At 53.4% G+C, this 22,770-nt stretch overlaps 1 protein-coding gene across 1 annotated transcript in view; it reads left to right on the top strand.

Annotated features, from left to right (window-relative positions):
- The first annotated feature begins 3,877 nt into the window (after nucleotides 1–3,877).
- COL2A1 (collagen type II alpha 1 chain) overlaps nucleotides 3,878–22,770 on the top strand; it is a 31,026-nt gene continuing 12,133 nt past the window's right edge. Inside the window, exons 1-27 of the mRNA XM_031462683.2 lie at nucleotides 3,878–4,086; nucleotides 8,247–8,453; nucleotides 9,968–9,984; nucleotides 10,194–10,226; nucleotides 10,324–10,356; nucleotides 10,460–10,513; nucleotides 10,676–10,777; nucleotides 11,770–11,847; nucleotides 12,475–12,519; nucleotides 12,624–12,677; nucleotides 13,087–13,140; nucleotides 13,909–13,962; nucleotides 14,341–14,394; nucleotides 14,522–14,575; nucleotides 14,855–14,899; nucleotides 15,389–15,442; nucleotides 17,985–18,029; nucleotides 18,496–18,549; nucleotides 20,003–20,101; nucleotides 20,406–20,450; nucleotides 20,542–20,640; nucleotides 20,805–20,858; nucleotides 21,254–21,361; nucleotides 21,750–21,803; nucleotides 21,885–21,983; nucleotides 22,134–22,187; nucleotides 22,625–22,723. Of these exons, the coding sequence (XP_031318543.1) occupies nucleotides 4,002–4,086; nucleotides 8,247–8,453; nucleotides 9,968–9,984; nucleotides 10,194–10,226; nucleotides 10,324–10,356; nucleotides 10,460–10,513; nucleotides 10,676–10,777; nucleotides 11,770–11,847; nucleotides 12,475–12,519; nucleotides 12,624–12,677; nucleotides 13,087–13,140; nucleotides 13,909–13,962; nucleotides 14,341–14,394; nucleotides 14,522–14,575; nucleotides 14,855–14,899; nucleotides 15,389–15,442; nucleotides 17,985–18,029; nucleotides 18,496–18,549; nucleotides 20,003–20,101; nucleotides 20,406–20,450; nucleotides 20,542–20,640; nucleotides 20,805–20,858; nucleotides 21,254–21,361; nucleotides 21,750–21,803; nucleotides 21,885–21,983; nucleotides 22,134–22,187; nucleotides 22,625–22,723 (1,833 nt within the window). The 5' untranslated portion in view covers nucleotides 3,878–4,001. The remainder of the gene's footprint in view (nucleotides 4,087–8,246; nucleotides 8,454–9,967; nucleotides 9,985–10,193; nucleotides 10,227–10,323; nucleotides 10,357–10,459; nucleotides 10,514–10,675; nucleotides 10,778–11,769; nucleotides 11,848–12,474; nucleotides 12,520–12,623; nucleotides 12,678–13,086; nucleotides 13,141–13,908; nucleotides 13,963–14,340; nucleotides 14,395–14,521; nucleotides 14,576–14,854; nucleotides 14,900–15,388; nucleotides 15,443–17,984; nucleotides 18,030–18,495; nucleotides 18,550–20,002; nucleotides 20,102–20,405; nucleotides 20,451–20,541; nucleotides 20,641–20,804; nucleotides 20,859–21,253; nucleotides 21,362–21,749; nucleotides 21,804–21,884; nucleotides 21,984–22,133; nucleotides 22,188–22,624; nucleotides 22,724–22,770) is intronic.

Here is a 22,770-nt window from a genome sequence, read left to right as displayed (position 1 = left end):
TCCCAATAAGGCTATGTTTACATTGAGTCTAAATTTAATAACCCCGTAAAAGAGAGAAAAATAGGGAAAGTTATTTTGTCTACACAATGCAAAATGACTGGTTTAATCCACCCGTCTCACTGAGTTGGTCTGGTTTGGGGTAGATGCACTGATTGTGTCTGTTTAATTTCTCCCTGTTCTACCCCCTTTTAGGTCTGCTGTGAACGATGGGACCTTCACCCTCAGCCATCAATGCTCTTCTTCCACTAAGCGGAGGAAACAGCAGTTCTTTAACTCCATTTCTACAGTTCTAGACACCGCAGTGCTTCTTTACCGAGCTAGCACCACTAGGATATAAGATTTTTCACATTAAGGAATGAACATTTATTTTCATCATGTTTAATGGAGACCTTTCTAAAATGGAACACAGATTTCTTTGTTTCCCCCAAGAGATCATCTTAAACTTGAGTTAACACTTTACTGGACACTTAAGTTCATCACTGTGAACCACAGAGACAGCAGCAGATGCCAAAAACCAGAATGGATACTCCCTGGAGCCATCGAAGACTGTAGGGCTACTGACCCCTACCCTATTGGCCCCAGGCTACCGTGTTTTTATTGATTGTTCTTCTGTCTCCTCTCTTATGGTTCCCTCTTGCTGTTCTTACTGTGTTTCATCAACTGCTCTCCTGTCTCACCTCATTTTTCTCCATCTAATTGATGAGGTCAGATGACTGTCAGTTAATATAATATCTAAACTGTGAATTAATAGACACAGAATAAGAGGGACTCGCATATGCATAAAATGCATATGCTTTACTCCATAACACAAATTCTTGCTGTTCAGAATTCTGAATGGTGCTTCTCCCCCAGCTCACCGGTTTATTTTCCCTTCTTTTCAGTTTCTTGGCTATGTTCTGGATAGTGAGATTCCTGGGTAAGTCATCTCCAAATCAGTGATTTTTTTTTCCTCCCACATATGGGTTCAATTCCACTCAGAGTCAAAAATTAGAGGTTTTTAAGCTGTAGTTGTTTGGATTCATGAGTGGGTTGAATATTAATATTGGTATTTAGTTGACTTTAGAATTTAAATAATTTCCATAGTTTATTTTGGCTTTGTTAATTTAAATTTTAAATTTTATTTGGCTTTTGTCAATTCTTATCTCTGATGAAAAAACCTTTTCCCCCATGTGGAGTGAAGAACTAAATTTTGTATTCACAAATGAACCATGATTACTGGAAAGAATCCAGAGTTCTTATACGGCAATATAGTTCACTGGCAAAGATGACTCCTAGCTGCGGGGAAGGTACAGCTCAAGTGGTAGAATGTGGGCTTAGCATGCATGAGGTCCTGGGTTCAATCCCCAGTACCTCCTCTAAAAATCAATAAACCTAGTTACCTCCCCTCCAAAATAAAAAATAAGTAATACAATAATAAATAAGTAAAACATTTTTTTAAAAAAAGATGAATCTCAGAATTAGAGGATGAAATCAAGAGCGACTTAGCAACAGAAGTATGTATCATTTTGTTGCCCGTTGATCTAGAGCACTTTGAAATTGGCTTCCATTTTTTCACATATTTTAATGTTTTCACCCCAAATTTTTTTTGGTTGACTTTTTATAGCCACTTGTATTTGAGGTCAATTGTGTGAATGCCTAGCTTTATAGCTGCCTATGTATTGTTTGTATCATAAAATAAATTATATTTTGCATCTAAATGCAATAGTCCACAGGGGTCTACCTACATCCTTCTATGTGCCAAAATTGTGCTAGGCACTGATCTTGTACCCCAGGGAGCTTCTAGGCTCATTGGTAAGATATGACAAATGACTACGGGGGTCGAGGGGGATGAAAGTTACACAAGAAAGTATGTAGTTTTCAGTATAGTTGTGGATACAGGCTTCAAATACCAGAGGGATTCAGAAAGGCAGAGAGACATTGCGTTCTAGAGAAATCAGAGAAGGCTTCTCAGAGGGGCTTTAACGTAGACGGTCTTGAGAAATGTGTGTAATTTGACCATTCTACCCTCGGGGTGGAGAAGGAAGGACCCATGGCTCTAAGGAGGATGTGGGACACTGTGGGAGTCAGACCAGTTTTCTCCTCACAGGCTGGGGCTGGGGAAAGGCTCAGAACTTAATGCAAGGCCTTGAACAGAAAGAAGGTTGGGAAAAGAGCCAAAGAAGGCCCACGGCAGGTAGAGGAAAAGTTGGAACTCGTGCTTTAATCCTTCACCCGCCTCCCTCCAGACTGGACACAGCATGGAGGTATTTTTTAAACAATGAAAGTTCCTCGGCTTCCTGACCAGCATGCTTGTACTGAAGTTAAATTCTGCACACTTGGAATTCAGGGGTCTACTCTGAGAAACTTCAAAGCCCGCGGGGATGGAGAGAGGGAGGAGAAGCCCAGAGTCCCCTGTGAAGGCCGAGGCCTGAGCAGCTTCTCCCAAGTGCCTTCTGCTTCAAGGAGGCAAGTGCTGCAGAAACCCCAATGCTGGGAGTTCCAGTTAATCAAATTCCAAAGTCTAAGCTTCATGGAAATTTGCATTTTGCCTAAAGTTCTTTGGGGGACCTGACAATCCTCAGGGACAGAAACCATTTACTCAAGAGGAAGAAGGCCTGTTTGGGGGCTTTTCCTCCCTGATGTAAATGGAGACACTGGGAGCCAAGAGACAGCACAGCTGAGCCCACAGGAGAGAAGGCAGCGTTAGGCCAAGATGCCAGAGAGCGCTTACTGGGGAAGGTGAGGTGAGGTGGGAAGTGAGGGCCAGGGGGCCAACTAGGAAGTTCTGGCTTCTCCCCTGGCTCACAGAACTCCGTCCAGCTGGAGCGGCCTCCTCCCTCCTTGGCCAGGGCTGCAGCAGTGGCCGACCGTCCCTGGCCAGAACGGCTCAACCCGGCCGACAGCGCCCACTCCCCCCGGCGGCTCCCGGACCCCGGCCAGGAAGAGCAGACACCAGGTCTGAGCCTGGACCTAGACATTCCCCCACCTGGGCAGTGTGCACGGTTCAGTCTCCCCTCCTTCCGTCGTCCTCTGTGTCTCCTCGAGCCCCCTCCCCAGGGCCTGCCCCGCCCCCCGCCCCCCGCACCTTCACACAGGTCTCTCTCTGTGCTCTAACACACCGGCCCCTTTCCTGGCGCTTGGCTCCGGTCAACGTCTGCTGAGGTTCCAGAGGAGGCTCATTCATCGCATAGCTGAATGGGGGAAGGGCTGGGGGGCTGTCGTTCTGAACCTCCAGGTAGGAGCCCAGGGGCCAGGTGCTCCACAAAGGGGCTAGAAGATAGGTCGGGACGACCCACCAAATTTGGCTCTGCCGGCCATTCTCCAGGACTTAGGACTCCAGATACTTCGTGGGCTCTCCCTGCGCCCTTCCCCTCGCCCCCGGCCCATGGTCCCAACGCAGTGCCCCTCTCTCCCTCCCTCGCCGCTCCTTTCTACCGCTTCCCTTCCTCCCTCCCGAGTCTTTTCCGTCCACGGTCTAGGGCTCGCGGCCTGAGCCTCTGCAAACACCCCCCGCCCCTCCAATCCGGGCAGAACTCCGAGGGGAGGGGCCGGAGGCCCCCCTTCCCGCCTGTGGTCGGAGAGGGCAACGCCGCAGCCCCGGGTGGGGGGAGAACAGGGGCCGTCTCTGCGCCCCGCCTGATCAGGCCACTCGGCACACTAGGGGTGGGGGGCGGGAAGCAGGGCTAGCGGAGAGGGGGGGGTCTCGCCTGGGCAGGTGCGGGCTCTGGCTGGGCCCAGGCGGGCTCCGGGGGCGGGGTCTCAGGTTACAACCCCGCGGGGGGCCAGGGGCGGCCCGCGGTTTGGGCGAGTTCGCCAGCCTCGAGAGGGGCCGGGCGCATATAACGGACTCCTCCGCGGCGAGAAGACGCAGAGCGCTGCTGGGCTGCCGGGTCTCCTGCCTCCTCCTCCTGCTCCAAGGGCCTCCTGCATGAGGGCGCGGTAGAGACCCGGACCCACGCCGTGCTCCTGCCGCCTCGCTGCGCTCCGCCCGGGCCCGGCTCCGCCAGGCCCCGCGGTGAGCCATGATCCGCCTCGGGGCTCCCCAGACGCTGGTGCTGCTGACGCTGCTGGTCGCCGCTGTCCTTCGGTGTCATGGCCAGGATGTCCGTAAGTCGCCCACCCGCTTCCGCCTGCCACCCTTCTGTGCAGTCCCTCCGCATCCTCTTCCCTGGCCCCCTCCCGCCTGGAATCTGCGGGTCCAGGTTAGAACAGCTCCCGGGGTCAAGGCGCGCCGAGAGGTGGGCGCAGGATGCGCAGAAGCTCACCGAGCGGAGTTCTGAAAGTCAGGGGCTCTGTCCCAGGGTCCTCCGTGCGGGTGGCGGTTGGAGGCATTTGCAGGTCCCTACGTTGCTCAGGAATATTAAACAAGCAAAGTGTTGGGTCGGAGATTTGCGCACGGATTTAAGCGCGCTCTTTTCCACCAGCTTTGATAATTAGGCGTACACGCCACAACTCTTCTCTCCAAAGCACTCAGAATTCCACACAACAGGTTGTGGCCCATCAGTCTTACGAGAAGTAGGAGAGAAAGTGGACGAGCGAAGGAGAGAGCAAACGCCAAGGGACTGACTTCGCAGTCATGTCCAGGAGTTGGTGTCTGGGGGTTCAAAGGGGAGTTAGACAAAGGAGATGCTCTGAAACTGGTAAGCTGAAATCCAAGGCCACAAAGAAAGGCTTTGGAGAGACGCTCTGAGACATCAGCGCCTCTCGAAGGAAGATTCCCTCTCCTAACGGCTGGCAAGGTGCAGCCCTCTTCGAATCTCGGCTTTCTCTTTGCCTCTAAGGGGTACATAAACTTCCCGTAGGAGAGGCCATCTGAAAGGCGATAACATTCCAACTAGACCCTGCTTTTCAAACGCCTTGGAAAACAGCTCCCCCTCCCCGCCAAATAGCGCCCCCTCCCTGCCGTCTTCCCCTCTAACCACCCCCCTCAAGGTACTACAATGAGTTACTTTTCTAAAAGTTTCTGGAACTAACCCAGCCAGGCTCTGCAAGGGGTGTGTGTGTATGTGTGTGTGTAGCAGAGGAGGCGGACACAGTTGGTCGATTGTTATAACAAATTTCAACAGAATATAGTTAGAGATGGCAGTTTTACAGTCTGGTGCAAAGGCGATTCGAACTGTACCTTTCCATCGCCTCCTTTGGTAGTCCTACTGTCTGGGATTATATTTAGGACAAATGAAGCCTGGAAAGTGTATTAGGTAGAAAAGTTTTTCTTTTTTTCTTCTCTTTTTTCCACGTGTTTGGGCACGTTTCCGACTGCTGGGATTCCAGCCCTGTCTTTGTATGTTACAGATTGTAAATCAATCGCAGGGGAACTTTTTTTTTTTTTTTTTTTTGAGGTGGGATATGGGAATCAAAGTTCCTCTGCCGACGAGGTTCTATGCCGTCTAGCCTGCCACCAGGCTATCTCCAGAGACAGTTTGGAAGCCTGCGGGCCCAGAAGGACTTTCCGTTCATTAGAGTGGCTGACCTGGGCAAGACTGGAGCCGGAGGCACAGCCGCAAGGAGCCCCGGGCTTGTGATTTTGGCAGGGGAGGGGGTGGACAGGGGCGGGGTCGAGTCGGATGATGAGTTAAATTAGAGGCGCGTTCGCCGGCACTTGTTGGAATACAGTGTGTCTATTAAGTGGTCCTGGCTAGGGCTGGCTATGTATTTGTCCTAAATTTGCATGTACAACTCACAAAGCTGTTTTCTTGGCTGATGTCTGCCTTAGTGTACAGTGGAATTAGCTAGGTGACTCTAAAATAATTCCCAAATTCTCCATCTGGTAATAGAGGAGCTCACTGAAGTGACAAAGCACTCTCAGCGCCTCAACTTTCCTGGGAGGGAGTGAATTCCACAGTTTCTTGGGCCCAGTTCTTCCAGTCGCTCCTCCTCCCCCCCAGGGGGAGTGCACTGGAGCGGCTGATTTTGCGCTCTGGCGCATCCCAGCTCCGTAACCCCCTCCTCTGGGTCAGCGGACCCAAAGACGTGACGTGGAGAAAGACGTAGTCGTCTGCGTGGACGTCAGGAATGTCAGAAACCTAGAGCCCGGGCACGCCCCTCCTCCCCATCTTTCCACGAGTTTGAGAAACTTATTGGCGGTGGCGGCGGCTTTGACCCACATCTGCATTTCACAGCCCTCTCCTCCGAAAGTGCCTCTCGGCTCAGGGGAGAGACCTCAATCCTCCTTTGTGAGGCTTGTTTGCGTTGGGAGATTGGCAGCGATGGCTTCCAGATGGGGCTGAAACGCTGCCCGTATTTATTTAAACTGGTTCCTTGCGGAGACCTGTGAATCGGGCTCTGTGTGCGCTCGAGAAAAGCCCCATTCATGAGAGGAGAGGTCCGGTGGGTTCCCCCGGACTCCCCGACCCCCTCTCCCACAATGCCCCCCTGTGCCCGCCCGCAGCCACCTCCCGGGCTCCAGCCCTGCGCAAAGCCGGGGAAGCAAAACAGTTCTCCGAAAGAGGTGACTTTTTAATTGGTCTGCTACAAAGAATCAGTTATACCGCGCTGCTGTAGTGAGGGGAACCCGATCAGGCGCGCCGGGATGCTATCGGCCACCGTTTCGAACAGCAATTATGGTGGTGCTGGGCTCCTCTGTCCACACCTAGAGGATCCGGTTACGGTGCTGGCTCCCTTCTGGGGCAGTCATTTAATCCCACTTTTCACCCTCCCAGTGTCTGTGGGCGAGCTGTATCCAGAGCCGCAGGCACAAAGAGTCACCCAAACGGCTCTCACACCCAGCTCAGCCGGCCCCGCCCCTGCTCCCGCGCATCCCAGGGCCTCCCTTCCGAGGGAAATTCGATCCGCATTCGGGGTGCACCCCCCTCTCTTGGCACTTTCTTCTCTTCCCCCCGGCCCCTTTTGGGTGAGGGTGGGTTCTTCCTTAGTCCGGACGGGAGACCAATAACCTCTCCTCCTTCCCCACCTCTGGCTTTCTACAGCTCCACCTTTTTTGGCGGTGGGTGTGTCCGAGCAGCTTCTGTGTGTACCCTCCGACCCCCCACCCCCACCCCTTGATTATCTTTCCTAAAGGCTGAGTGGATTTTTTCTAGTGGAAAAGAAAAAAGAAAGATTTATCTTTCAGAGTCACCTTAAAGAGCAGGGGGCAGGCCCATTCCTTTCTCCGCCCACCTGGTTTGTGGCCCTTTCCTATTATTCATCCCCTGCATCCTCCAATGCTTTGGGGATTTTGATGAGAAAAACAGCACCGGGCGCTCCCTAGCACGTGGTGCGGGCTCTGCGGCGCTTGGCGCTCTCTGGAGCGCTCTTGTCAGCACAGGTTTCGTCTGCAGGGAGAATTCCAGACGGCAGGGCGCTTGTGGAGAGGGACCAGTCCCTGCCCTTCTTGGGCTGCATTCTTGGAGGAGGCCAGGCCTGGGCTGGCTAATCTTAGCCCAGACCAGGCATTCAAAGCCCCGGTCCCCGCAGTGCCCCCTCCTCAAATTGGGCTGTTGTCTTCAGACAGAAGCAGGGTCTCTCCAGAGAGGGCTACACCCGGAGGTCAGCACCCGCAGCCAGGAGGGGTTCTTTGGCCCTGCTTGTCTCCCAGGGCCTTTTATTAGCACTGCTGATAAGGCGTGTAATGTTTGACTGGGCCTGCCCCCCTCCCCAAATTGGTCCTAATCCTAATATGCTTTAAAGAATGGGGCAAGATCCTAATTCTAACAGCTCCTCCTTTCACACACCCCTCACCCCCATGTGTGCACTTTTGGAGCCTGGTTCTTATAGAGTCTAATTTTTGTGGGCAGAATTTTCTACATGCCTTCTGAATTTTAGCTGTCAGTTGTATTTAGCAAATTCCATAATTCCCAGAGGAAGGCAGAAAAAAGAAGGTCTCTGTTCTTGTGCTGGGGAGGCGGGGCATCTCTCCATTTCCCTCTCCTCTATCTCTACAGTCCCCAAGGTCCCATTCAGAGGCTCATCCCCTCCTGCTACCAGTCAGCTTGCCCCTGACCCCAACATCATCAGGTCTCCCCTGCACTAGATGCATGAAGAGCATACAGCACAGTCTGCTGCCCTTACCTTCACTGCTGGGTCAGGATTTTCACTGGTGAATAGTGGAGTGCAGGGTGCACGGTAAATACTCTTCGACTACATGGAAGAATGAATGATGTCTTAGGAAAATAATGTTCAAGTTCTCTTTGTTCGGGTGGCCTGAGCCCGCATTCTTCAGCATTTGAATTATGTCAAGTTGACTACAACCTCTTTCTCTTTTTCTCTTCTGGCTCCTCACCCCCTCCTTCTCTTGGCTCTCTGCTTCCCCTGCCCCACCCCTGGTGCAGAGAAGGCTGGCAGCTGTGTGCAGGACGGGCAGAGGTATAATGATAAGGATGTGTGGAAGCCCGAGCCCTGCCGGATCTGTGTCTGTGACACTGGGACTGTCCTCTGCGACGACATAATCTGTGAAGACATGAAAGACTGCCTCAGCCCCGAGACCCCCTTCGGAGAATGCTGCCCCATCTGCTCAACTGACCTCCCCACTGCCAGTGGTCGTAATTTATTTATTTCCTGTTCCACATAAATAAATTACTTGCGGGGGCAGCAAATGCCCTGCCACAGATGCTGGTCCTCTCTGAGAAGCAGAGGGGCTGGTTATCCGTGGGACCCCAGCAGCAGCTGAGGCTGGAAGGAAAGGCCGCTTCTCGCTCGCAGGTTGAAACTGAGTGAGCCCGACACGCTAGAGGGGTCCTTCCTCACCTAACACCTCCAGAATATATGCTCCCCAGACGTGGAGGACAGATGTGATTCCACACATGTAGCCTCTCTGGAATCACCTGTGCAAATTACTAAGCGCCACAGTGGAGACTCGATGTTCCTTCCGGCTGAACCGCAGATGAATTCTCCTTCTATTACCCATGCCTGGTCTTCTCTGTCCAAGGCCTCCGAATACACGGTCTTCAGTGTGGAGAAAGCTCTGCTGGCCGGCAGGGAGACAGAGAGGGCAGGCCCCATTTTGGAAAGTGGAATATTGGGGGCAGTTTCCTTTTGTTTTTGCCTCTGTTGGAATTGACTGCCAATCAGGAAGCAAGTTATGGGGAGAAGGAGGAGCTGGGTTCTGGGAGTTCTGGCGGCAAAGATGGGGATGGGCCTGGAATAGAGCCCCGTGTGCTTACACGTTGCTGGGTTGCTATTAACTCCCAGCTAGTCACAGGGCTGGTGGAGGTGCGGGCGCACAGCAGGCCCCTCGCCTGCACTCGAACACGTGCCCTGTCTCCCTGGAGGAGGTGTGGGAACACGCGTCTAGGCCTCTAGGGTGGCCCTCACTGTTCCCTTCCTGCTCAAGCAGAGAAGACAGTGGAAAATGAAGCGAGCAGTTGCCTTTCCTTAACACTTCACTCACCCTGGAAAGCTGTTTGGGGAAGCTGCTTTTATGTCCAGATTCTCAGATCATTTCTGAGGGGCCCTATGGGAGTGAAGTGTTGATTGCCTTTTCAATTTTGCTGCTACAAAGGGGGAAGGGGTTATTGATTTGGGATGGCATTGGCTGCAATGCCCTCTGTAACTCCTCTGCTCTGCTGGTTTTTTTGTTTGTTTGTTTGTTTGGTGCTTGCTTCACGGAGACCCAGCTTGAATGTAAGACCTTTCTAACTACCTAACTCTTCTTCTGGGGTGGTGGTGGGGCGGTGCTTGGGCTACAGGAAGAGAAGAGACTGACTCTCGCAGTTTCTCAGTTTCGGGTGCTTTCTTTCTTGTGGCTGATTAGATCTCCAGTTCATCATTTTCTCTTTGTACGGCCCCTGCTCCATTATTTTGCATGCTGACTCCTTTCTGAATAACAAAATCTGGGTCATCTCTGTTCCTCACGGGACCTCAGCAACTCCAGGACCCCAGTGCCCTTAGCATCCCAACAGAAGGGTTCATGGGAGTAACAGGAAGTCGCCTCCTTCTCTGGTTGTGCCGCTTTCTCTGTTTGATCCCTTAAAGAGTGTTGGAATGACAAGAAGTTGTTCTCATCCACCTCATGAATCTTATATTTTCCTTCTCTATTTTTTCCCATTTGCAGGGCAACCAGGACCAAAGGTGAGGATTTTTGTTGTTTGCTTTTTCTTCCACCTTTACATTTCCTTTTCCGGAAGCAATGCTATGCTTATGCAGCCTGTGGTTCTTAGACACCAGCACTTATCTGTTTCAGAGGCCCCCCCAAGGCACGGGCTACCGGGCAGGGTTTTGTGATTGGGGCTTGGAGGGCTTGCTTGGCTCAGTTCTGACAAACTTGTTTTGCGTTTCAGGGACAGAAAGGAGAACCTGGAGACATCAAGGATGTAAGTACAAATTATGTTGCATCTCCTGCTCTCACTGGGTCATTTCCTTGTGGTCCCCTCTAACTTGCCATCCTGTGGATCTCTCTCTCTCTCACAGATTGTAGGACCTAAAGGACCTCCAGGGCCTCAGGTAAGAAAAGGAGAACTCCCTTCCTCCATGCCTTCCTTGAGATCTGATACAGATCTGCAGGCCCCTGGTCTTGCTGTCATCTCAACACTTTCTTCATTTTCAGGGACCTGCAGGTGAACAAGGACCCCGAGGTGATCGTGGTGACAAAGGTGAAAAAGTGAGTAGAGAAACAATGCTGCCTGACCCTTGTGGACTCCCCAGGTTCTCTAAGCCCCCCTGCGCCCAAAATGCCTGACCGCCTCCTCAAGGGCAGCCTGCGGACGGATAGTTCTTGTATAAACACCACTTCGCGCTGGGGCCTTTTTCTCTTTCTGCCAAGGGTGCTCCTGGACCTCGTGGCAGAGATGGAGAGCCTGGGACTCCTGGAAATCCTGGCCCCCCCGGTCCTCCTGGCCCCCCTGGCCCCCCTGGCCTTGGTGGAGTAAGTATCCTTATGTCCCCTTCCTTCAGGCTGTCCCTCCAGAAGAATGGCTTCTAAATTGCTACTCGCACTCACCTCACCTGGCTGGCTCCCAGGGCCGCCAGCAGTGTGTACACAGCTTGTCCATGGGCTTCTCCCCCAGGCCTATAATTTAGTGGAATCACATAGTAAGCATGAGACTGTGAAACTAAGGGATGACTTCTCTGGCTCACCGGGCTTCTGCAAAGAAAGTCTTCAGTTACCTGACTTCCTGGCATCTGTGCTGTGTGGCTGATTCTTGGGAGTGGGTGGGGGGCTGGAGGAGAGAATGACTGGGCACTTGTAGTTCCCTGGAAGGAGAGTGACCACTGTCCTTGGAAGACATTTAATCCTCGTCTTTGCCAAGTACATTCCAAGCAACTATTTATTCTCATGAAAGAGCCCCACTGATTGAAGGTGTGTGGCTTGAGTCATTTTTGGAATCAAACCAATCAACAAATTATGTTATTGCCCGGTTTTTACAGGTTTGCCATTTTGATGTTTGTTATGTTTAAAATTTTTCAACTTGAAGGCCTCATAGATGCCCGCTACATCCCCTGCTAAAATATTTCAAGTCTGTTGATTTTAGTCTTTTGCTGGGCATTAAAATCTTGGAAAAGGAAAAAAAAACCTTTAAGAGTGATATTTTTAGTTATATTTCTCAATTTATGTTAAATAACATATTTAATATTTTAGAATTTAAAAAAAAACCTGTAAAATGAAGTGTAAGTAACTGATACTCTTCCAAATGATACTTCATCTCCCAGGGAAATTATTATGGTGCTGTCATCTAATAACACATTTCCAAAACTATTTTCAGGGATCATTCGTAATTCTGATCAATGCTGGTTTAGTCTCCAGACAATTAGAGTTTATCTAAATAGAATTTTTTTCTCTCCAGATGTAGCTTACCTAGCCAAGTAGGAAAAACACAGGGCCTCTCAAGCTTTTAATGTTGTTGGGTGTATTTGCAGAACTTTGCTGCCCAAATGGCTGGAGGATTTGATGAGAAGGCTGGTGGTGCCCAGATGGGAGTAATGCAGGGACCAATGGTAAGAAAAGACGCCAATTCTTTGCAGCTGAAATGGCAGGAGGTGGCCCGTAGCAAAGCCAGGGACTCTGACAACCTCACTTTACAGATAATTGCTAAGAGCAGCTCTTCCCCGTCAGTTACGTAACCCCCCGTTTAGCTAGCCCAAAGTATTTGGTCTTCAATGGCGATGGATGCCAGTTTTAATGATGTGCTGGAGTGACTGAGAAGAATGAGGATGGAGAGAGGTATATAGGCTGGTCTGTTAGAAGGCCAGTCGTGTTGCTCTTGGAATGAGAACTGAAGAATGCAGACAGCAGCCACTGTTCTCCAGCATCCACAAGACTTCCAGCAGGAAATCTCAGTCCTGCAGCTCCGACTTGGCACATGCTAAATGAAACTCAGACTTTAGTAAACATGGCTGCTGTCCAGGAGAAAGCAAGGCCAGCTACTCTGTCCAAATGGTACCTATAAATAAAAATAGGTTGTGTGGGGAGGGGGAAATGAGAGGGAGCAGCCACTGCAGGCCCCCTGCCCACAGAGTAACTCCTTGTCCTTTGTCTGGGCTGTTGGCTGGGAGGAGGTGGCTCCCTGGAGGCCGTGGGCGGAGCCTTTCCAGTAAATCTCCTTGTGTTCTGTTCCAATGCAGGGCCCCATGGGACCTCGCGGACCTCCAGGCCCTGCTGGTGCTCCCGTAAGTACTGGGTCTTTCCTCTTGGAAACTGGAGATGCAGATGCTTTCACGTTCTCTGATGTTAGTTTGTGGGATCAACCTGGTGTCATCACCTTACATTTTAGGGACCTCAAGGATTTCAAGGCAACCCTGGTGAACCTGGGGAACCTGGCGTGTCTGTGAGTACCGGCACGGGCCCTGCCCTCCTCCGGGGGAGCCTCCAATGATGTACCACTCAGACCCCAGTCCTGTCACCTCCTGGGCTCTGCCCAGTGCTTTCCCACAATGGAGGGCCCAAAGGACACCCGCATTTCCCCTCTGAGCTCTGGAGGAACTCTGACAGAGAACCAGATGTGGCAGGGACCACCCGGAACTCTGTTGTGTCAGTCCTGTTTCTGGGTCACCCCTCATCCGCTGTGTCCCACTATGATCTGCTCTGTGCCTCTGCTCAGATGCCAAGTGGGTTCTTCCATCTTTTTTTCCTTACAAGGGAACTAGCTTCCAAAAATTACAATTTCAAAGTTTTGCCCACTGATGAGGTGTGTTCCCCCTCCAACCATTTCTTAAACTCTCTGATTTTGTTTGTAGGGTCCCATGGGTCCCCGTGGTCCTCCTGGCCCCCCTGGAAAACCTGGTGATGATGTGAGTACACTTGAGTAGTCAAACGAGTGGTCACCTCACTTGAAGGGGTCTGGAAAGGGGCTGCTGGCCTGGGTGGGGCTGCAGACACCGCTCGGCTTGGCCCAGGGTGGGAGTGTGCTGAGGGGCAGAGCTGGCGGAGGGAGACTTGCTGCTACATTTCCACTGGCAACTCAGCTTGCAAGTGCCCTGGGGACTGCTTTGGACCCAGTGGGAAGGGAACTAATTAAATTACCATTAGCTCCAGGAAGAGAAATTGAGAAATGAGAGATGGGAAAGGGAAAACACAGGGGAAAGATGTAGAGAAGGAAAAACAAAGAAATGCTCAACAGCCTGCCATTATCTTAATTGCAAATGAGTTGGGAGAAGCTCGGCCTGAGGCAGGATGTCTGCAAGGGATGCCAAGGAAGGGAAGAGACAAGAGGCAGCCCCCGGGCTATTCTTGGGGATGCAATTAGTTGGTGAAAGTCTCTTGAGGTTAGGGAGCGCTAGGCTGGTCAGCAGGGCCTGAGAGGGGAGAGGACACCCGCTAGGGGAGGCTGGGGGCCGTGGGGACGGAGGAGCTTGCCTAGGCCACAGGCTGCTGTCTGAGAGAATACGTGGTGACCCAGGAAAGGCCTGCAGGGGTGTCTGGGATCTGAAGGAGGCGGGGGAGATGAGGGAGCCCCTGGGCAGCAGCATGCGGGCCAGGAGGGGAGGCACCGCTCCGGACTGTGCCATCTGTGCTAACGTATCTTCTGAGGAAGCTGAGGTCTGTCTGTCTCCCTTCAGGGTGAAGCTGGAAAGCCTGGAAAAGCCGGTGAGAGAGGCCCTCCTGGCCCTCAGGTAAAACCCCACCTTGCCCAGCCTGAAACCTCGTTCCCATAGACCCCCTCCTTGCAGCCAAGGCAGTGGCCGCCCACCCAACTCCTCTAGTCCCATTAGCTCACTCCTAAAATGAAATTCCAACAGTCCCTATGTGCATCATGTCTTCATGCTGATGACCACGTCTCTGATCCTAATGTGGGCCCCGGAGGCTGGCAGTTTATACCCACTTTGCACAAGATGGGGTGAAGCACAGTGAGGGGGATTCTGGGACTGACTGAGAGACGGTCCCAGTGCTGAGCTTCCACTGCTCCCTGGCGGCCTGGGGAGCTGGGTCTGAAGGCTCTCGAGCATCCTGGGGCAGCCTTTACCCAGTTCTGAACATCTCCTCTTTTACAGGGTGCTCGCGGCTTCCCAGGAACCCCAGGCCTTCCTGGTGTCAAAGGTCACCGAGTAAGTATCGTAGGTGAGGGTGCTGGAAAGAAGGGATTGCTCAAGCGAGAGAAAAGCTTTTGGGGACATGAATGTCCCTATTTGGCTTCCCCAGAAGCATGATTGAATGTCTTCTCTTGTCGCATAGGGTTACCCAGGTCTAGATGGTGCTAAGGGAGAAGCTGGTGCTCCAGGTGTAAAGGTAAGAACCAAGAAGCGCACGGGGATGGGGAGCGGATGACAGGGAGGTGCTAGTGAGCTTGCTTAGTGTAGTTAGGACGTCCAAACAGCTTGGGTTGGGAACAACCAACCCTACATTCTAATGGACAAACAGCAGGTCTGGGGAGCTCTCTCCTTCACAGAACTAAAGTTTGGGGGTGTCAGTGCTAGCTGAAACCAGAGCTTTTGGCTTCTTCCCTGGGAGTTATCTGGGGGCTGGCAATGGGGTCCCAGTCACTGACCCTGTGCATCTTTTTTCCAGGGTGAGAGTGGTTCCCCAGGAGAGAATGGTTCTCCAGGCCCAATGGTGAGTATGAGCAACACCCCTGGGGCCTCCAGACGCTCCTCAGACACCCTCTAAAGCCTGGTAGATGGCTCTGTTGTAAATGCCACTGCTCCCTTTATGCAAAGTAGATATTCAATTCTGTAGATTTGATCCAATTATGAGCAAAGAGCAAACTGTATCAAATAGATGATTTGTTCAAGGTTTCACCAACATTTCATCGAAAGAGCTTAACAGACTTAAGGTGTGCTTCAATTTTTTAAAAATTCTGTTTATTTTTAACATTTTGGGGAGCTCATTCATTGAAAGAAACAAGATGTACTTGTAACAAAGCTCCCACTACACAGCAGGAGGTTGCGTCAGGAAGGCGGGATCAGGGGTACCCAGAGCTTCGCCTCCTGGGCACTGCGTGCTCCCTCCCCTCCGGTGTCCCGGGAGGGCCTGCAGGTTAAGTGATGCCACAGAGTGTCAGTGAGTCAACTCATGCTTGTGCTGTCCTGGTGTGTGTTCCAGGGTCCCCGCGGCCTTCCTGGTGAGAGAGGACGGACTGGCCCTGCTGGCGCTGCGGTGAGTAATTGACAAAACCCAGAGCCACCATTTGCCCAGCACTTCAGAGTTTACAAGGCACTTGCCTTTAGGTTTATTTCACTTGACCCTCAGCACAACCCTGCGGGCTGGAGAGAGTAGCATCGCCCCGTGGAGATTCATGCTGAGTCACAGGTTCCCAGGCTGGGTCTGCTCAGTTGAAGGATGGCGGGTGGGTGGTGCGAGGGCTCATTGGTGAGGGCAGGAGTCTCCTTAACTAGTCTGAATTATTCTGCTAATCCCCGCAGCTCCACCCACTCCCCAGTCAATCCCATTTGAATTTATGGACAGACTTCAATTGGCTATAGTACTGTGCCCCTTTTTGTTCTTTCTGGTTGCTCAGATTATGCCCTGGAAAAGTATAACAGTTTAGCATCAACTCACTGACTTGACATTGCCATACTGCTGGTGATACCCCGGTGGCCACCACTTCACGGGCACTTCCTCTGTTTAATACCCGAGGTGCTATGTCTCATCCAGTTTTCCCTCAAATCCTGTGAGGTAGATTCTATTGTTCTCCCCATTTTAGGGAAGAAGAAACTAAGGCACGGAAAGGTTAAATAGCTTAAGGCAAACAATGCTTTGCAGCCTCAGACTCTGGTGGCCTCTCGTTAGTGGGGGAAGATAAGAGCAGGAGGATTTGCAGCGATGGAGGGTGCAGGGGTTTAGCTCTGATCCCTTAGCAATAGAGAGCCCCGTGGGTGCCTGGTCAGGCGAGTGATGCGATGAAAGCTGCATTTAAGAGAGATTACGCTCTCTGCTGATTTCACACCCCAACCACCCAAGCTCTGCAGCCCCTCCTCGTGGGTCCCGGCAGGGCCGGCCAAAGTAAATTAGCTTCACTCAGTTGTACTGCTTTCCAGATAATGTATCTGTTTTGGCAGAGATTTCCCTCAAAAGCAGATCAGTGAAATAACAAGCAGCCTCGACCCCCATTTGTCAGCCAGAGCTGCTGGAGTGGCTTGTCCCAGGGTCACTTTGTGTGAGGGGATTAGAGAGTGCTGGGCTTGCCAAGAAACACCGCGATTTCTGCAGATTATCAAGACCTGGCTTGTGGCTTTTTGGCCAGGCTTGGAGCCACGGTGGCTGCGCCCTGTGAGGGGCGGAGATGAGCTGCATCCCTCATCCCTGTTCTCCTTCCTTCCTGGGCACGGGAGGCCCTGCTTCTGGCTTCTCCTCACTGGTCCCTGTCCTCACAGTAGTCAGGCTAGCAGGGGCTGCACAGGATTTGGCGGAGAACATTGACAACGTCATGTAGTTCCAAGTGCAGGCCTGGTGTCGAGGCCAGCCCGGAAGCTGAGCTGGGTTGGCCTCACCCTGCTGTGGTCATGTGTTCCCACCTCCTCAGGCCAGACCAGATGGTGCCCACTCTCCAGCCTTGCTGCAGGGGGAGCCCCGGATGCCCGCCCAGCTCTGGCCTCTCAGAGCAGCAGCACAGCTCCCCCTCGCTCACCGCAGCCCAGCCTCTCCGCCGGCCAGCTCCTGCAGGGAGGGTGCTCCAGAGCTTCTCCAAGGGGCCAGGCCAGCCCAGAAGGGGCTCTGGCCAATGCTGAGGCTTTATGCTCCCTGTGACTTTTCTTCTGTTAAGTCTTCTCTTGCTGCCTTGTTTAATGCCAACCTGGAGAGTCTCAGTCAGGAGAAATGGATCATAGCCAGGAGGAAGATTTAGTCTTATTTAAAACAGGAGCTCCCCCTAAAGCATCCATCTTCAGCTTCAGAGGAGAGGCAGAGGCCGGCAGGCGGGACTCCGCTGAGGGAAAGTCGCCCTCTGGCCTGTTCCAGTTCCCTCCAAGGACCAGGTGGCAGGCCCAGCTCTGCCTACCCTAATGGTTCCCTGGGCCCTGAGGGGCCTTGAGAGAGAGACCAGACAAGCTCAGCACAAACCTGGGGGAGCCCTCAAAGGGCTTCCTATAGAGGAGGAGCCGGCAGCCTCGCCTTTCTGTGAAAGGAGTCTCGGGATAACGAGCTCAGATGTGGTCCTCGGGCTGTGCCCAGTGCCCTGTCCCCATCACAGAGCTTCTTCCTGGGCTGGTGGCAGAAGTCCTGCAGCTTCTCTGTTTTCCTTAGAAGCAGGTTGTCTTGTGGGTTGGGAGTCGGGGTGCAGATCCTAGAGTTAGCCAAGCCCTAACCAAGGAGGTTAACCGAGCCCTAAAGTACTTTCCACTGTGACAGGCAGGAGCGACTGAGTCAGGGCCACTGATTGGCTGTTTTATTTTGTTTGGCCCAATCCATCGAGTCTTTAAATGATAACTCAGCCTTGAAGTTGGAGATATTTGGGGTCTAAATGGAAGTTTAAGAAATGATGGAATAGCTGGGAAATTACTCAAGCATATTTAAGCTGAGAAGCAGCCCACTGCTTGCCCAGCCACTGTGGAGAGTTCTGGGGCCTCTTTGTGGACATTTAGCAGCTCACACCTCACCAGCCTCACTCGCAGCCCTGGGGCACCGGCTGGGTGGGCCAGGGCAGGAGGGGGACTGGTTGGGTGGGAGCCTCTCACAATGGCTGCTTCCTTCTCGCTGACAGGGTGCCCGTGGCAACGACGGTCAACCAGGCCCCGCAGGGCCTCCGGTAAGTTCGTTCATCCCCGGCAGGTCTACCTGAGTCCCAGTCAGAAGGCCAGTGAAGTTGGCAGTGTTTACTCAGTACCCACAGAGTGCTCTGGCTTCTGCCGAAGGAAGGAGGACTAAATTTTCATTCTGCGCGAGCATGTCGATAACAAGCTTTTGAAGCAATAGTTTATTTTTCTCAGTCACCCTTTTGGCACTTTTTTTGAGGAGGGATAGGGAGGGAGGTGAAAGAATCACCTGCTTCTTGGCATGTATATAGTCAGAAACTTGCTTTGCCTTGTGAAGCCAGGCTTGGGGACACTAGCAGTGGGGACCCTTTTCATCCAGGGACTTGCAGCCACAGTGGATGCAGAGCAGTATCAGTGCAGAGGTGGGAAGGAGCGTGTGGTGTAGAGGTGGCTCACCTGGGAGGCTGGAGAGATGCTGCCGAGTCAGCCTTCACCTCTCCACCCGTGTCCTTCCTCCAGGGTCCCGTGGGTCCTGCTGGCGGTCCTGGCTTCCCTGGAGCTCCCGGTGCCAAGGTGCGTGCCCTGCTCGTCGAGTTCGGAGACCCCCTTTCCCCATAACCCTTGCTGATTGCCCCCTGGGTGATCCCCCTTCCCTTCGGAGGAGTGTCCCACCCGCTCCCGCCCCCTCACCGCTGCTCTCCGTGGAGGCAAGGAAAAAGTCAGGCATTTCTCAGAGTCACCAGCTGGAAGGGAAAGTAAGATGGAATGATAAAAAGCTGGAGGTAGAGTTACAGCTTCAGAATGGGGAAAGGCAGAAAAAGATGGGGAGACACCCGAGAAGTGGGAGGGACCAGAAGACCAGGAACCGGAGGAAGGAAGGTAAAGCTCATCTGACTTTAGACCTGAAAGGGAGTTGGAAGGAAGTGGGCTGGGAGACGGTTCCATGCTTTCTTCTCACCCCTGCTTCATCTGAGGGGCTTGGCTCTTCCAAGCCATGTTAATAGGGTTCTTCCGAGGATTAGCAGAGGCCAGTGGGAGGCCAGCCAGTTCAGGGAAAGGCCCCCATGGCCCAGGAGGGATTCCAATGCGCGTGAGTCCCTGGGAATTCTCTCCTGTTGCCGCCAGGACATGAATAAGGAGCCTCCATGTGGTCACTGGCATCAGGTTGCTTTTCCCCTCCTGGGGGTTTCCACGGCAACCAGACAGTGTCTGAGGCCCTGGGAGCCGGGTGAAGGAGACCCATTGTGGAGAGGGACAGCGGAAGGTGAGGGGGCCTGACCTTTAGAAAATAATAATTACAAAAGTGAAGCGAGAATGTTCTGAGAAGAAACCTGAGGAGGCTCTGCCCTCCCTCCAGGTCAGCAGTCCTCCCCAGGGACTCCGCGGTCCAGAGAGCCCAGACCGCAGCCAGTTGTAACTTTCAGGAAAAAAATGAATGTAAAAGCAGAGGCCATTTTGGGAAAAGTAGGGTCAGGGCGCTAGTCCCAGCTTGCTTTTGCCCTGGCTTTCTGGCTCCCTCCAAACAGGCTTGGCCCAGAGCCTGGTTCACACATCAGCCAGATACAGGCTGAGTGGTGCCCTGAGCTGAGATGTTCGAGAGCTTCAATGAAAGAAAAAATAGGTGGGGAGTGGGGGTAGAGGTGCCTGCCCATCTCAGCCATCCTTCCGTCGTCCCAGGTCACTGGGCTGGCAGGATCCTCCGGCTCGGGCTTTTCTGATGGGTGCTGGCAGGACCAGCATGATGTCTAGGCAGTGGCACGAATCCGTGTGTTTGCTTGTGGTGGTCACAGTAGAGAGGGGAGATGGAGAGTGGAGCGGTCGGGTAGGAAGTCATCAGGGCGGCGAGCTCAGCCAGGTGGCCCGTGTGGGAACACGTGTGGGAACCGGAGTGCCACATGCAGGGGGTGCACGTGCATGACTCAGGGTTTTGGTGCGTTCAAACAGCTTGTCCTGAACTGTTGCTGCCCCATGAGAGGTCTCTGTCCCCCTGACTTGTCCTCACACATCCCTCCCTGTCTCTTTCCAGGGTGAAGCTGGTCCTACTGGTGCTAGAGGTCCTGAAGGTGCCCAGGGTCCTCGCGGTGAACCTGGCACTCCTGGGTCCCCCGGGCCGGCTGGTGCCTCTGTAAGTGCAGCTTCTCTTTGGCCTGAAGGGTCTGGGGTCTGTGGCCTTGACACACTTGACTTGTGCTTAAATATGAAGGAAGTAGAGCCCCAGTCATCAAACCTCCATTCTGGCTCAGAGCCTGCCACCCCCCCATGTCTAGAGACCTTTTCCTCTATCGCTCACTCTCACCTTGAGATGTCCAGCAGGGCCATGCCTGGAATGGGCATCTGGTGGCCCAGCCCCTGGTCCTGGTGGGGAGGGCTGGGACGTGGCTGGGGTTTATTCTTTGCTGCGTATTATATGACACTGTCTCCTTTTTCAGGGTAACCCCGGAGCTGATGGAATTCCTGGAGCTAAAGGATCTGCTGTGAGTGCTGCCCTTGGACTTGGCTCCTCCGGGTGGGGTCACTCTCTTTTTAACCCCGTCCTGATTCCCTTCTCTCTGCTCATGCTGACAGGGTGCTCCTGGCATTGCTGGTGCTCCCGGCTTCCCTGGGCCCCGTGGTCCACCCGGCCCTCAAGGTGCAACTGGTCCTCTGGGCCCGAAAGGTCAAACGGTAAGACCCAGAGTGATCCCCAAGTCCCACCCACGGCCTCGGAGTCAAACTCTTTCCTGTGCTCACACTGTGTCCTTCGGTGGGAGCCTTTAAGGGTTTCGGGAGGTGGAGGCAGGGCCATGGAGAGAACCAAGTGTGAGAAACTGCTTTTCTCTTTTGTCAAGGGTGAGCCCGGTATTGCTGGCTTCAAAGGTGAACAAGGCCCCAAGGGAGAACCGGTGAGTATCTGCTTACAGCCCTTGTCTTTCCAGGCGGCTGCTCCACAAAGTCCAGGGCACCCCTGGCCCACTGCCCACCTCCGCCGTAGCCCCGGCCCCTCATCTGGGCCCTCTCAGGCTGTGCCCAGAGAGAGCTGTGACAGGGCTGAGAAGCTGATGCAGCTTCAGCTCCCATCTTTGGCTTGATCGGCTTGACCAGTTGGAACTTTATACTCTCTCTCTTCCCACTGGGCCACTTCTGCTCCCCCCAGGCTGGTCCTTTGTGACTCCCCTTTCCCAGATGATCCCCCAGCCCTGAAACAATAGCCACAGCCACTTCCTCCACAGGCTGGGCCGGTGCTTGCCCCAGGGCCAGGCCAAGGCTCACCGTGTTTCTCTTTTGTGCTGGTTCTCAGGGCCCTGCTGGTCCCCAAGGAGCCCCCGGTCCTGCTGGTGAAGAAGGCAAAAGAGGTGCCCGTGGAGAGCCTGGTGGTGCTGGGCCCGCTGGTCCCCCTGGAGAAAGAGTAAGTGGGTGGGGAGTCCCATGTTCACTGGGGCGTGGCCTGGGGATGCAAGGCAAGTCCCTGTGGCTCTGGGTCTGTGCCAAGCACGTGGCCTTCTGGACACCACGCTCCTCTCTTCCCCACCTGCACCATAGGGGTAGGGAACCTTCTCCTTCTTCGTGTCCCTCACCCCCTGGGGATGACACGAAATAGAGCTCCTTCCCAAAAAGGTGGGGACAGGCCCCAAAAGTTAATCTCTCAGAATCTTGCAGGCCGTATCTTCTGCTCCACAGAAACTAGTTGGGGGTCTGGTGGGATGGACCCCCTGGGGCCTGGCTAGGCTTTCTGCAGCCACAGTTGGGTGAAGGGCAACTCTAACTCACTGCCTCTCTTCTCCACTTCTGCCTAGGGTGCTCCTGGCAACCGTGGTTTCCCAGGTCAAGATGGTCTGGCAGGTCCCAAGGTGAGTGGAGGGACAGGGACTGGGGTCCCCGCATCACTGGTCAGATGGCTTTCTGCTGACATCCTGCCTCCTCTTGTGTAGGGAGCCCCTGGAGAGCGAGGACCCAGTGGCCTTGCTGGTCCGAAGGGAGCCAATGGTGACCCTGGCCGTCCCGGAGAGCCTGGCCTTCCTGGAGCCAGAGTAAGTACGGAGCTGCTTCAGTTCTTGGCTTCTGACTCTGAGCAGACCCCTCCTGCACCGCCCCACCTGGTCCCTCCAACCCTGTGCTGCCAGGATTGGACAGTCCTGGGGCTGCCCTGACACCCATCCTCTTCTCTCCCCTGAACAAAGGGTCTCACTGGTCGCCCTGGTGATGCTGGTCCTCAAGGCAAAGTTGGTCCTTCTGTAAGTCCATCATCTGGGGATGTTGGGAGGGGTTGGGGGATATGCTTGGGGAGGCAGATGGGAAAAGAGACTGGAGTTGGGTGGGGGCGGACTGTGAATTTGAAGTACTGTGGAGGGGGACAGATGGTAGGTCCTGGGGCCAGGTGTGGCCTGTGCAGTGGCTGTGAGTTCTGAAAATGCCACCCTCTTGTGCATTTGGGCTTTTCCTTGTGGGAAGACAAAGCCTGATACACACTTTCAGCAGCAAAACTTCTAAGCTAAGCAGTGCCTTGTCACTGATGGGGCCGGTGTGTGATGTGGGCTGCTGGTTGCAACCCTGGCTGTGTGTCTGGCCAGTGTCTAGCCCTGTCCCTGCTACACAGTAGGCACTTAGCAGATATTGGATGGATGAATGTGGTCGAGTGTCCATGTCCTGAGAATGGTTTTCTTTTTTTCAGGGAGCCCCTGGTGAAGACGGTCGCCCTGGACCTCCAGGTCCTCAGGGGGCTCGTGGGCAGCCTGGTGTCATGGGTTTCCCTGGTCCCAAAGGTGCCAATGTAAGTAAACACCTGTCCTTGTATTTCCTTCCACATGGTGCTACTGC

The sequence above is a fragment of the Camelus dromedarius genome, chromosome 11, assembly GCF_036321535.1.
Source record: "Camelus dromedarius isolate mCamDro1 chromosome 11, mCamDro1.pat, whole genome shotgun sequence".
NCBI lineage: Eukaryota > Metazoa > Chordata > Mammalia > Artiodactyla > Camelidae > Camelus > Camelus dromedarius.
This window is presented reverse-complemented; position numbering and strand designations above follow the sequence as displayed.